The 15,323-nt window shown below is 39.2% G+C and overlaps 1 protein-coding gene across 1 annotated transcript; it reads left to right on the forward strand.

The window, feature by feature from the left end:
* The first annotated feature begins 3,871 nt into the window (after positions 1-3,871).
* Positions 3,872-11,452, forward strand: RNF170 (ring finger protein 170). Its single transcript, XM_009072930.1, has 5 exons — positions 3,872-3,943; positions 5,242-5,350; positions 6,367-6,440; positions 8,352-8,456; positions 10,743-11,452. Exons 2-5 carry the CDS (start codon positions 5,281-5,283, stop codon positions 11,010-11,012), a joined length of 519 nt encoding a protein of 172 aa, XP_009071178.1. The 5' UTR covers positions 3,872-3,943; positions 5,242-5,280; the 3' UTR covers positions 11,013-11,452.
* Positions 11,453-15,323: the final 3,871 nt, after the last annotated feature.

Below are 15,323 nucleotides of genomic sequence, written 5' to 3' on the forward strand. Positions count from 1 at the left end.
TCCTTCACCAGTCTGGCAAGTCCCTGACTGAGGATACTTTTTCCCTTCTTTGTCAGACAGACCCCAGCAGCCCCCAGCAGCCTAGGCTTGCCAAAGTAAGCCCCATGGTCTGAGTAACCAAAACCCTGTCTGTGGCACTGCTGCTCCAGACATTTGTTGACCTCCCAGATCCAGCTGGCCATTTTGAGCCCCTCTCCTTTGACCTGGAGGGTTGATGAAATAACTGCTTGAGTTCAGAGCCTTTTACTATCTCTCCTAGGGCTCCGTAGTCCCTCTTAGTACTTCCCAGACTGCTGTCAGCTGTATCACCAGCACCCACATGGAACATTGATAGTGGGTAATAATCAGTGAGTGTGACTAGGCATGAGAACTCAGCAGCATCCCTGATCTGGGCTCCTGGAAGGCTACACACCTCCCTTGCAAGCAGGTCAGGCCAACAGATGAATGCTTCTGTGCCTCTTAAAGTGGAGTCACCCACTAGTATCACCTGCCACCTTTTCTTGCTTGAACTAGTTGTTAATTTCTTTATTTGTGGACCTGTTGGGTTGCCCCATTTATTTCCAGCTGTTCTTCCAGTGTGTTGGGTGTCACCTTGTTAGCCTGTAGAGCTGCAAAGCGATTCTGGGTGGGGATGTCCAACTGGGTGGAAATGTCTGTAATTGAAGGAAGCCTCTTCCTTTTGTTGTTTTCCCTTTTTACTACTTCCCAAGTCCCTGTGTTAATGCCCTCTCTCCCCTCCATGTGTGCCGGGGTGTGAATTTTTTGGCCTCTCCTCAGCGGGCTGTGGTTCCCCCACCATAGAGCTTGGAACCACCTGTCCAACTCCCTCTCAGCCTCCCTGATATCTCTCAGCCTTTTGCTTGTGTCTTGCAGCTCAACCACCTGTTTCTGGAGCTCCTCCACCAGGGCACATCTGCTGCTGCTGCCTTGCAGACTGACAAAATCATAGTACTTTTGTTTAGCACTGAAGGAGGAGTGGGGGAGAAAAAGAGTTTTTGCTGGCACTGAGAAATGAGGAAATAAAAGTATTTTTTTTTTATTCCCTCGTTATCTTAGGCAATACAGTGATCTGCATGTTCCTGATACTGTTCCATTACCCCAGTCTCTTTCCGTCCCATACTTCTGTATGTGACATCTGAAGTACTGAAGTTGGGTAGAACCAGGTCCAATGTAAGAATACATGAAAGAAAGCTTAGGGTGATGAATAGTTGCAGAAACTGAATAAAAAGGGATAATAGGAGCAAGGAGTATTAGGGGGAAGACATAGAATATGGAAAGAACCGTTAAGGGTTGCTGAACTTGTTTCCAGCAGGGAGAACTCAAGGAAACATCACATCGAGGCATGAGCTGAAGGTCTTCATACTTCTGGTGGAGAAACCTATTAGCTGTAGTTAACATATGTACCAAGTTGCAGATGTTTAGTTTAGGCATTATATGATACTTTTGTAAAGCCTATACAGTTTTGAGTTAGAAATTTTGATAAAATGCAGCCAGATTTTTTCCATCAGCTTTCTACCCCATCATATGGTTTGATTATAAAATAAAGTCAGTATTTTCAGCATTTTCATCTTCATTTGGATCAGCAATTGAAAATTAACAGCAGCCATCACTGCATAGTGATACACCAGTGCCCATCACAGTCTTCCCCCTCACTTTCCTCTTGTGAGACTGCACACTGAATGAGTAGGCAGCCTTCCTCCTGCCAATAATGGTAGTTTGGTGGGACCCTCTGTGGTACATAATACAATCCTTCCACATCCTGGGACTTTTTTCCCTTGAGTTTTGGAGTGCTGGCACTCAGAAATAGGGAAATAAAAAGACTTTGCATCTAGTTTTACTTCTTTCTGACTTGTGTTTACTAAGGTCTTTAATTGCATAGCACTATATTGTTTTTCATGTATTTAATTTATTTTCTCACACTTATTGCATGACAGAAGTTCTGAATTTGATATGCCTTCGGTTCTGCCGGTCCCTTCCTGAACATTGCACAGTGTTCTGCTACCTGATCATCTTACACATAAGTGATAGTACATGCTGTGTCTCTACAGCTCTACAAATGATCTCATGTATTCAGCATAGTATGTGATACTAAAGTCATGTAATTGAAAACTTTAGGAGAAAAGTTACAATTAGTTGTTTATGAAGAAATCAGAGTAAACTGGTTTATAATTCATACCTTCGTCTTGTGTGTGAATTGAATTGAATTTCAGTATATATCAAAAGTTCTGGCAAACTGAAGGTGCAGAATATCCTCATTTTGTAGCATCTAATTTGGAAAATATTTTTATGCATATAACATGTGTGACAGACAACATCCACAGAATCTGAGTCATGGAGACCTAAGGTGGGCAAGAAGGGTTTTAATACAGCCTTCCCATCATATAACTTTCATGTATGTCCCCCATACTAGTGTTAAGTTTACTTTTTACAGATAGCACGAAAAATACGGGGTTTATCTACTCCTCTTTGAAGAAAGAATGAAGCAAACAAAATGTTGAACGTAGAAGTAATGCAGCATTGTGATTGCATAATGAAGGAAAATATTGCAGAAGCTCCTGTAGCCATTGAGGAAATGATGTAATAGAACTGCAACTAGGAAATGTCCTAAAAATTCAGCTAGTCCAGCCTTCCTCTCTGACAGAGAATCAGCTTGCCTAGATACCCCTAGAAGCATAGCAGTGTGTTTTTTGATTTAACTTTCAGTCGAAGGTAGATCACAGTATCCTGAGGTAATCTTCTGCTTTTATAGACTTAGTGGTTAGAAATGTTTTTCCACAAGCCTTAGATAACTGTGGGAAATAATTACTCACGTTTGTGGAATGAAAGCCTTATCCTGTCCCCTTTTCTCTCCATGAGCAGTCTCCTATATGAACTGAAATTTCTCGTTCTTTCTCTGATGTTTAAAAAATGTGGGTTGTAGTTCTTATTCTCTTCTGAACTTCCTCCAGCTTCTCTATATATTGTTATGCATTTAGCTCAAAATGGAGAACGGAATCCAGCCGAGACCTCAACAGTGCTGAGCAGGATGTATCCGCATTGAAATCCTTGTGAATAAATAAAGCACAAAAACTTAGTTTTGAATATGCTGTTGACTCATATTTATTGTAACTCAACACCTCTTATTGTTGTCAGCATATTTTTAAATTCCAATTCTGTTCCCATTGTGCTTATAAATTTCAAGTTTGTAATGCATCCATCCTCCTTTCTTCAGTGAGTCCCTTCCCCATGATTCCTCTTGGCATCTCTAACCTGTAGTTTTCTTGCCCATAGAGTCTTTCTTTTTAAAGAGTGATTTTAAAAGGTATTTCTTTTTATATCCAGTCTGCTGATAGTTACATAAATTCGACATTCTAAATCTAAGAGTTTGTCTACCCTTTCTTATGTAAATGTTATGTAGCAGATAAAATTGGAATGATTAGGAGGTTTTAACTCTATAACAGGCAGTGATTGAAAACCTAATAAACTCATGAATAGACCAACAAATAAAAAAACAGCAGTGGAGATGAGAATTTAAAACATTTCTGCATGTTTATATAAAAGCTTTCAAGAAACTTTTTTTGTAGGTCTATGGCTTAGTTTTTTGCAGATTAAAATCTAGTTTTAACATGATTTAATGATTGATTATGCAGTCTCTCTGAAAAAATCTTGCCACTATAGAGCTTTAAATGTCCCAAGTAACTTTAGAATCCAGAATAAGTGTCCTGTTTTCTTAATTATTTGCGTACTTCCCTTAAAATCCTTTATAGCAAGAAAGAATGATTTTTTTTTGCCCTTTGTTCAGGTTTCTTTTTTTTTTTCAATGAGTTATTTTTCAGTGTTGGGTCACAGTATTCAGGGGTGTTTTATTGCTTATGTTTCCTTTCACAGGAATGAACATCAGAACATACATCCAGAAAATCAAGAGCTAGTGCGAGCTCTTCGTCAGCAGCTTCAGACTGAGCAGGTGCTGCACTAAATATTGCCATCATTCAGCTGTCTGATTTGGGGTAGTGTAGAATTCTCTGAGCTTCTGGAAGAAACTGGTCTTGGAAGTTATGGAAGCTTCCTTACTATACAGCTCATCCTCGAAATTCATCAAGTGATGAGATAACATAGCCTTTTTTTTAATGGATGCACTAAGCAATTAAAACTAAATATTTGGCTGGTTCTTTTTTCAAACACGTTTTTGCCACAAGGTGGAGTATGTTAGACTACGCTGTGTGCTTCCTGCAGTGTTCCTGGGAACTTAGCGGTGAAGGAAATGTCGAGTACAGTTTGCCTACACAGGACGGGGATTAGATGTTTAGGCTGATAAACTGTGTGTAGCAGAACAATGGCACAACAAGAGCCAGGCAGCAGAAACTGACCAGAGACAAAGTCTTTACCAAAGCCTTCAGTGACAGGATAGGGGCCAGTGGTTTTAAACTGAAAGAGCTTAGGTTTAGATGGGACATAAGGAAGAAATTCTTTACTGTGAGGGTGGTGAGACCCTGGAACAAGTTGCCATGAAAAGTTATGGATGCCCCATCCCTGGAAGTGTTCAAAGCTAGATTGGAGAGGGCTTGGGGCAACCTGATCTAATGGAAGGTGTCCCTGCCCATGGCAGGGGTGTTGGAACTTGTTGATCTACTCGCAGGTAGAATCTAGGGCAGATTACTGGAAATTGCTAAATCCCAGCCCCAGAGTGAAAAGCCATACTCTTGGAGAATATTGAGGAGAGTATTTCATCATAACACTTCTTGAAATAATGACAGTGTGGATTTATGTGTAAGACAAATAAGGCCAAATGGGGAGAAAAAATGTTTAATGGCATTGATGTACACAAGCTTGTTTGGGCTTGAAAGCACTAAATGCTGCAACTGGTAAGCAGTGCAGCTCAGTTACCTGGACAGTGCTCTGGGAAGAACTGCTTAGGGTCGTGAAACAATATGGATGGATCTGAGTTATTACTCATGCTCCAGCATGTGTAACTCAACAATGCAAAGAACCAAGGACATTTGCTGCCTTTAAGTGGATTGAAGTACACGCTTACATAACAGATGAAGGGAAAATAATTGGCTTGTCACAAGAAGAACTTGTTTAGTGAATCAATGTATTTAACTATGTTTGATTACATTTAAATGTATTTCTCTTTCATTTTGCATTTGGCTGTTTGACTTGTAGCAAATGAATGCTAGATTTATTATTATTGTTTTTAGAACTCAGTAGGCTGATATAAAAATATTACCCCTAACACTTTGCATTTCTCTGCTGTTCCAGCAGGATGCTTCTGCTGGTGTTCGACATCGCTTCTATACAGACATGTTCTGTCCAGTCTGTTTGCAACAGGCTACATTTCCTGTAGAAACAAACTGTGGACATCTCTTCTGTGGTAAGCAAGAAAAACTCCAAGTTGCAAAGATAAAATGAGAACAGAAATACAAACTTTTGGCCCTAGTACAGGCACCCTAGTTCCAAGCTTTGCTTGATTTTAGCTGCTTATCTTCTAGGCTACATCAGAAATAATTCTTAGATAAATAGTTGAGAAAACACATTTGTGAATAAACAGTCACTTTGAGAGTGTGCTGCACTTCTTTCTATGCTATTGGGATTTAAATTGTGGATAATTTTAAAATGTCAAGGAGTATAATTTATTTGCACTTTAGTGAAAAACTAGAGAGGCTGAAAAACATTTGGAAATGTACAGTTTAGAAAAACTGGTTTAGAAAGAGTAAAACATTCTGCTTGGTATTATCTTTACCTCAGAGAAATTTTTCTCTTGGATGTCCTGAAGAATTAACACTACGTTCACTTAAAGTGTTTGCCTTTTTTTTGTTTTTTGAAGCTGCACTATTCAGTTTTGTGTTTAAACATCCTGTGTAGCATTTTGCTTCCTCTCCTTCAGGTTCCCAGTAGGATCCTTTCATGCCATTCATCTAGTTTTATGGAGTATATAGTGCATACCATGCTTAGTTGTTTAAATGAAAAAATAAACAAGTTTGGAAAACAGTTAAAATACATTTTGACATGTTTGTTCATCAGTCAAAACTCTGATGATGAAGCCATGTTTTTAGGATAAATTTTGCATCTCTTGACGTTTTTGTGACTTCTAAATTTTAAACTGGTAAAATTTTTAATTATTTGCTTTTTCACATAATGATTAAAAACATGCAGTGTTTTCAGGAAATAACAGCTTGAAGTTAATGCTTCAGTTGAACCTACTCAGGATTGTTCTCATTTGAGCATGTTGGTTCTTGGTATCATCAGTATACAAAACTACATCAGAAAATATAAATTTAACCTAACTGCTTATACACTGGTGATGTTTTCCCTGGTGTGTCATGTGTTATTTCAGGCAATGGGTTTTTCAAACCAGAGGTTTAAACATCTGTAACTTACCTTCATCAGGTTCCTGCATTATTGCCTACTGGAGATACGGCTCGTGGCTCGGTGCCATCCGTTGTCCGATCTGCAGACAGACGGTAATCATGGACTTGACAGTTTGGCTATCCAGTGCAGCTTGCCACAAAAGCACTCATACGTGAGCTGCCATAGTGAGGCTGACAGATGGAGAAGTCTGAGAAGCTGAAAGAATAGGGATATGTGAGATGTAAATGGTGAACATTAAGGGTTTTTTTGAACTTTCTGCTTTGTCAAATGGCTCAAAAAAATACAGATTGTTCCTGCAGCTCAAATATAAGCAAACAACACTGATAACTTAGCCGGTTTTCTGTAAAGGAGTATATGAAAATAGAAAATTGTGATATTTTAACTGTGATCCTTCCATGCTTTCTGTTTGGGATGTCATCTAACTGCTTTACCAGAACTTGCACCTGAAGGGCTTAGCTGTTGTGGAAGACTGCCAGTAGGCAGTACACTACTGGTTTCTGAGAAATACCCTCTCCCTTCCCTCTCTCCCTACTGAAAAAACCTACCCATGTCAATTTCTTATTTTGTCCCTATTTTTAGCTTGTATGTATTATTAATTTGAGCTTTGTAGAGCAAGCATTAACTTACTTCCTACACAACTTACTTACACTGTCAGTTTGAGATATGTTCCTGCAGCTCATTAATGCTTAGGATCTCTGAGTCTGATAGTGTATGTTTTAATAAAAGTGCATCTTTATTTTACCAGTGCACAAAATACAGAGCTAGTAAGTTCAATTATATAACTTGCTTCGTGCCCTTGCCGCTCCATTGTAGCCTGCTTTGATTGTGTGTATCAGCAGGACAAATTACTCTAAGAACACAGAGGAAGGAAAGAAACATGAGTACGACTGGAGAAAGAACAAGCAGGTTTAGAGTGTAGCCAGTGAGGAAAAAAGGCACAAAAAATAAAGGCGAGGAAGGTGGAAAAGGAGAAAATAAGTTATTTTTTAGTGCCTTTCCTTACACATATATTCACTGACCTTCCTCTGAGTAACAGGTACATTGGGTGGTACTGTTTGCATGGTTATGTATTCATTCTCACCCTGAATTATAAATGGGGAAGGGAAGTATGTACACATGAACAACGTGAATCATACAGAAGGTGTGTGGCAGGGCTAGGAGTTGAATATAGATCTGCTCATGCTGTCATTTGCTAAATGCGACTGCTGCACCGACTTTAAATATACATTTAGTGTCCAGGTACAGAGGGAGCTTTTGGAGGCTGCAATAATTCAAAGTGCTGTGCATTTTCTGTTTCCTGTGATAATCTGCATTTTACACCTGAGCATCTCTTCCAAGTACTTCTCAATTTTTCAACAACTTCTATCCAGAAAGATAACATAAAATATACTTGAATATGACCTTACATGTTTCTCTGCATGAAATTTAACCCAAGAACAGAGCAGCATTCTCTGTGCTTACAAAAGAGCTGAAGATTAATATCTTTTTCTGTCAATTTACTAGTCTGTATTATTGCCCTTCATCTTGGTGTGAACATCCCTGTGCAAAAGTATGGATTTTTCTGCTTTTTTGTTGACATGCAAGGCCATTCTAAAGACAGAAAAAGAAAGGCCTCGTTGGTTGCTTTATTTGATTTTCCATTTGAGAAATGAAATCAGATTAATTTGATAAATTAACTTTGTTCTCCAAATCATCTGTTCCACTTATGAAACATAAACCACTTAGGTGTTTAGAAAAAGTATCTTCAAGGCTCCCTTAAAAGCAGAGCTCTTGTGCTTCTTTTTAACAATATTTTTTAAAATTGATATTCCATAAAGAGTTATAAGCAATTAATTAGCAGAATCCAGGTTAGCAGTTTTAGGTTTATGCTCCTACTGAATGTTCAACTAAAGCTGCGTTTGTCCTGTGCAGTTAAGGGAAGATGAATGTTTTCATTTGTAGTTCACAATGTCTGCATTTAAAAGACAATTGCACACGTAACACAATCTCCCTGCTGTCCCTAGGTGACATTGGTTTTGCCACTCTTTGGTGAAGATCAGCAGGATGCAACACAAGTGCTTCAAGGTGTTAATGATTACAATCGGAGATTCTCAGGACAGCCCAGATCTGTAAGTCTTGGATAAATTTGACTGGAAATCTGTGATTTTAGGAGAGATTAAGAGCACTTTTTGTGATTTCTTTTGCCCCCCTGCAGTATGGATTTTCTCTTCATGATGCTTAGGGACTAGACAAGTTTTTTTTAGGAAACTGATGTTTATATAGTTAGGTCAAACTCAAGACCTCAAAATTATTTATTTGCCATTAGTGGAAATGTATGGAATGTATGGAAATGTTGTGAGTGAGAGCTGCTAATAATTCTGGAGTTTGCTGTTCATGTGTTAAGTTCTTTTTTAGAAATGAGCCGTTATTTTGAAAGGACCAATAATTAGTCAGTAAAAATACGTGACTTGCAAGAAAGAATATTGACTTGACTGAGCTCTTTACATTGATTGCAAGTTCTACTCTGTGACTTTCTTCCTCAGATTTCAAGGTATATGCTGTCTTGATTTTTTAATTTTCCTCCTGGATTATATTACAATCTTCATTCTCCTCTCCAAGTGAAGAAAACGTGACTTTTTTCCTATAAATAGCTAAAAGAGATGGTCAAAGTTCTACAGACTTGCTGGCTTCTCTTCTGTGTGTGTGTTCCGATTCGCAAGGTGAAGTTCACGCACACACATACTAGTAACCTCCCTGCTTGTCTTCGTTTCTTCACAGGGTTTGCATATCATAAGAAAACATTAGCAACAAAAATTTACAGTTCCAAAGAAACGAAAGAGGGCGGGCTTTTTTCATGTTCTAAACCACAAAACAGTTGTGTTTTTGATCCAGAATAGATGGAAACAACCTTTCAGGCTCCATTAGACCTCTCTGTGGGCTATGTGTCTAGTCCCTGGTAACTTGCCTGAGGTCATGCCAGAAGTCTGCACTAAAGTCATAATCAGACTAGATAAATTGTCTTTGATTTATACACAGTGTACTGCCTTAACCACATACAAAATTGCTTTCTCAAAACCTTTTTCAGCCTTGGCAATAACTCATTTTAGTGGAGTTTAATGGCTTTATGTAGAAACAGTGTACAGTAGAAAGAAATTAGTATTATAAAAACCTTTAAAATTTCATCCCCCATGCTTTGACACAGCAAAAACCTGAATGTTTTCTACTGAGCAGTCCCTCACTAAGCTGGCAGAATCATAATAGAAAAATGGAAAGGAGCCAGGAGTGGATTAATTTAAAGGTTCTTTAGTTTACTTTGAAGCTTGATCCATCCTTTGGAAATTTACGTGAATCACTGGTTATATGCCAGAAAAGAGGGAGTGTTGTGTTTCTGAAGAACTGCAGCCTATTCTACTTTACCTACTGTTTTTTTCTCACAATCCCTGTATGCCTTCCATGCTGATCAGGATTTTACTGCAGTTAGCCTGTTTGCTGTTTCTAACTTTCCAGTCATTCATTTTCCTGTAGTAGTTGTTGCATTTCTTTTGTAATAGGTGCCAATGTATTTTCTAGTGATGTACTTTAAATGTATGTTTTACATTATAGAATAACAGTTAGACTGTTTCTTGAAAACATTTATATTCTAAATCTGACTTACTGCCCAGCAAAACCAAATCCATTAAGTCTTGTTTTACTGCTTTTCTTTGTTTTCATTCCTAAAAACTAAAAGCTTCTAAAGCTGTAATGTAGTAATAGAAACTTTAATTTAGCATGGATATGTTGCTAAAGCAAAATCACAGAATGTTAAGGTGTTGGAATGGATTTTAACGATCATCTAAGTCTCACCCCTCTGCCATGGGCAGGGACACCTCCCACCAGACCATGTTGCTCAAGGCTTCATCCAGCCTGGACTTGAACACTGCCAGGGTTGGGGCATCCACAGCCTCCCTGGGCAACCTGTGCCAGTGTCTCACCACCCTCACAGCAAAAAATTCCTTCCTAATATCCAATCTAAATTTCTCCTCTTTAAATTTACACTCCTTTTCCTGTCACTACGGTTCCTGACAAAGAGTCCTTCTCCTTCTTCCCCATAGCCCCACTTCTGATAGTGAAAGGCTGCTGTGAGGTCTCCATGCAACCTTCTCTTCTCCAGGCTGAACAGCCCCAACTTTCTCAGCCTGTCTTTGTAGGGAAGGTGCTCCAGTCCTCTTATCAGTTTTGTGGCCTCCTCTGGACTTGCTGCAACAGTTCCATGTCCTTCTTATACTGGGGACACCAGAACTGTATGCAGTACTCCAGGCTGCGTACCACAAGAGCAGAGTAGAGGGAGAGAATCACCTCCTTCAACCTGCTGCCACCCTCCTTTTGATGCAGCCCAGGATTCAGTGAAATATTAACTTTTGTTTCTTTCTTTATAGATTATGGAAAGAATTATGGATCTGCCCACTTTACTGCGACACGCTTTCAGGGAGATGTTTTCTGTCGGAGGCCTCTTCTGGATGTTTCGCATCAGAATATTTCTCTGCTTGATCGGAGCCTTGCTCTACCTGGCTTCACCTCTGGATTTTCTTCCTGAAGCCCTCTTTGGAATTCTGGGGTTCTTGGATGATTTCTTTGTCATTTTTCTTCTTCTGATATATATCTCTATCATGTACCGAGAAGTGGTAACACAGCGTCTGAATAGATGAAATGGACGAAAATGACCCAAAAGCAGAGGCAGTTGTGGAGTATTTTAAAAAGAGTACTATAACATGAGTATGAAATAGCAACGTGCCTGTGTACAATTTCAGTAGTAACAATCTCTTAGCTGTTTACCTTATACAAACATGAAGGGTTAGTATGTGATGATGCTTAACTGGAATCTTTAATTTGTGCATTATATATACTTCATAAGGATGAGGTTAGTTTTATAACATAATAAACCACCTTCATCTGCTTCCCCCTGATGAACAACTGTATGTAAGTAAAGCAGAAAACACCTTTTTTGGTGTGTTGTGGTTTGTGAAAAAGGAGTTCTAGTAAAGGACTTCAAACAATAAGTCCATTTGGGCAATGTAAACGTGTGAGAAAATTCAGAAATTCTTCACAGTGCAGTTGTCATGGCTAAGTTGTTTGATGTCTTCCTGTTGTGGGCTAGAGTTTTTTGAAATAAAAGTAGCTTTCTGTGCCTCTGTGGAAGAAGAAACCCAAGGACCGCATTACAACTATCACCTTGCAGTTTGCTGTTGTCCACATGCTTCATAGAAACAAGGATAACACCTCAGTATTGCTTGAACTGCACCATGCACAGTCACATGCAATTCATACCATCTTCTTTTATGCTTGGGAATGTACACACAGTATCTGATCTTACGTGGAGAAACCAGTATTGTGCACTTCAGACTGGTTAGTGCTCTGCTTTATAAGTAGAAGTGTGGTTTTTCTTTTCAGACTTGTTTCTTTGGTAGGGTTCTTCGGTAGGTACGTAACAGGCGTTTTGTGCTGCTTTGGGTCAATGCAGTGTATCTGAAATGGGAGTTTGCATTCCTTTATTTGCATTAAAACATTTGGCCAATTGGAGAGGACCCCCCAAATTTTAGATAGTCGTTGAAAAAAAAAACTGGATGTTTACGCTAACATGTACATGTTGATGTACTTCTACATGTACAGTGTAGGTGTTTACCTGAATGTACGATCTGCAATACAAGTACTAAACAATATAGATCTTGAGGTATTTGGTTTTCAGTCGGAGTTTTTGTGTTTGGTTGGTTGATTGATTTCGGTGTGGATAGAAGGTGTTCTGAATTACCTTGAAAAATATCTGTAATAACAGACCATGAGAGAATCCTGGAAATGTTTTCAAAAATACCAGAGTATTAATTATCCTTAGAGTTTAATTATTTTTCGTGTTGAATTTGAGCATAGGCTATCAGTTATACAAGTAATTTGAAGATACTTTCATTTTAAGCAATGAATGCCACTAGAAAGGTCCAGGGTATGACAGATTGCTGTACTTCTTAGCTAGAGGAATGAGGACTGCAGTTTTATTTTACCTTCATGAGTACTTGAAAGATGGTGATTGGACAGGTGATTCTTTGCATGTTTACATATATGGAATGAGACAAAGAAAGGGACCTTTTCACAACTTCTGTGTTTTCCCTATGCAGGTGTCTTTACACAGCTTGTAGCACTTAGGCATGTACAGGAAGATGTTAGAGCTGACACCTGAGGTGTCAGTGGTTGAGGGTGAAGATTGTCTTTCAGTGTCAGTGTTTTGAATGATATTAATTCAAAACTAAATTCACTGGTTCTTCAATTGAGTATTTACTTGTGAAAATCCAAAGACATTTTACAAATGAACTGGAAAGCTAATCTTTTCTTTGTTGCTGTTTGTTAGTGATGGACAAGAAGAGAAACGGGAAGTGAAATAAGGGTTGGAGGAGGAGAGCAAGACAGAAAATTACATTTTTGGAATAAAATGCTATTTTTTTTGCAAACTAACTGTTCTTGAGCATCTCGTTTGAGCTTTTCCCTTTGTGTTGGCACTGCTAATGTATGGTGATGGTTTGGTGGCTACCTCAGTTAACAGTCATTAAGGTTTTGCTGAGTAAGCGTGGGATATTCATAAACCGTTAGGTACATTCACAAAGCAAGACAGTAGTTTAGGATGTTAGGTAAGACCAGATTTTGCAGTTTTGCTCTAAGTATTGTTTCAGTTTGGGTTATCTTTTACCCCCAAGAAATCCAGCTGAGAGCAAACTCCAAAAATTTGTTTAAATACAGTTAATTTAACACCCCCTTTTCTCCTGGAGTTTAACTTTTAAGTCTGCTTAGAGAAGAGTGTAAACTGGTGTTGTAGAATAACTGGAGTCTGTTCATAGAATTTGTTGATCTATTACCTCCTCCATATTTTTATCCTATGTTTGTGTTTATAATTTTCCCATGATTTTCTAAATCCAGAGTGGATATAGATGCACATGAAGCTCCTTACTGATTTGTTTTCTTTGAGCTCCCCAATTCTATGTGCTACTGTGACTTTCATGCAGAAATATCCATCCCATCTAAGGGGTCTGTTCCTTAAGATCAGACCTTCTTGCATACCTGAAATCATACACAAACCACACCTGAATGCCTATACAAAGTTTCCCCATGTTCTGTTTCTTCAGCACATTTCTGCTAGCCAGGAGGGTTTCAATTCAGAAGCTTCTGCTTACTTTTGAATATTGAGTAACATTGTAAGCTTAAAATCAGCACATTGAACGCTTGACAGAATTAGGACCATCCTTCCTTTTTACCAATATGTGTGCTTGCTTGTTGTTATTTTTTTTTGGTCCTGCAAGCCAGTGATGAGCAGTGTTATTACTTGCTCAGGCCTTTTTGTGTAATGTGAAGATGCATCTGTCCTGCAGCATCTGGCTGTTGCTCCTTTACACAAATCTGAAATAGCTGTACATTAGCTGTCTTGGGTAACTAGCTTGAGCATAACTTAAGCTCTAGAGCTCCCAAAAAGCTGAGCATGTAGTGTTCCTGAACTGTGTGCTGCCAAGTTGTTCTGGCAGCAATGTTAAAGGTAAGGGCTAGAGCTGAGCACTGGCTTCAGAGTGTGAAGGAAATACGTGATGCTATGTGGAGAGTGGCTGCAAATGTGGCTGTGGTTTTGTCTCCTGGAATGGGGCAGGCATGTCACTGAGTGGGAGAAAGGAAAAATGGAAAACTATAGCAGGAGGAGATATGGGAATAAAACACAGTTCTTGAAAGGTCACAGTGTCACCGAAAACTGTGTGAAATATTTGATCGCTCCAGCAATATTAACAAAGGGGAAAACAAAAGTTACACTTAATAGCTCTTACACAATTACTTGTAGCATCTTGAGGCCTAATGATCATCGCCGCATAGAGCGATTTGTTTCTGTTTGTGTGCCACACCATTGATGTCTGCAATGATAAGGCAGAATGGTGTGGTTGGGGATACAATTTTGCCATAAGTTTCATAGAACTGTAGCAGTGTGTTACACCAGATTTTTAAGACAAAAGGATTTAAAACTACTTGTTGTTACTCTTAATGATAATAAATTGCTGTTAAAGTAAGAGATTCTCCTGAAGTATTTTATTGACTTTCTGGATGCAACATTGTTTTATTTCCCCTTTTACCTCTTCCCTGGGCTAAAGTTGTCAGTGTCCTACTCTTAAGGGGAAGGGAGCATCCAAGATTCGTAGATGCTCATGGTCAAAACAAACAACAAAAGTCAGAGGGTCCACAAAACCTTACAAAGTTCTATTAAATTACACACTTGGCATGGGAATTGTTGTAAGTTATTCCCTGATCTCCTATATAAGTACAGGATAGTGAGTTTTGAACAGGGGGTAGGGTGAAATGGAAGAGAGAAAGAGAGAGATGAATTACGGAGCAGAGGAGAGAGAAAGAAAGGGAGAAACAGAGGTCACCAGTCCTGGCTCCAGCGTCGATCCAGCTGGGATGTCCTGGGACCTGGGGTGCATGGGCTTAGTGGAAATACCTTTTATAGATAAATTTCCCCACCCTGGAGATGAGTTTCTCTATCCATGCAAATTAGTAATCATGCACAGTCCATTCTTGTGCTGGTTTGAGCTGAAGTAGTTAGCTTTCTTCACAGAGGCTAGTATGGGGCTATGTTTGGGTTTGTGCAGAACACAGAGTTGATAATGCAGAGATGTTTTTGTTACTGCTGAGCAGAGCTTACTAAGAGTCAAGGCCTTTGCTGCTTTCTGTACTGCCACACTGGCAAGGAAGTTGGGGGTGCATGGGAGACTGGGAGGAGACACAGCTGGGACAGGTGACCCAAACTGACCAAAGGGATATTCCATACCATATGACATCATGCTCAGTATATAAGTTGGGAGGAAGAAGGAGGAAGGGGGGACATCTGGAGTGATGGTGTTTGTCTTCCCAAGGAACCGTTACGTGTGATGGGTCCTGCTCTCCTGGAGATGGCTAAACACCTCCTGTCTGTGGGAAGCAGTGAATTAATTCCTTGTTTTGCT

This window comes from Acanthisitta chloris, unplaced genomic scaffold (genome assembly GCF_000695815.1).
Source record: "Acanthisitta chloris isolate BGI_N310 unplaced genomic scaffold, ASM69581v1 scaffold3464, whole genome shotgun sequence".
NCBI lineage: Eukaryota > Metazoa > Chordata > Aves > Passeriformes > Acanthisittidae > Acanthisitta > Acanthisitta chloris.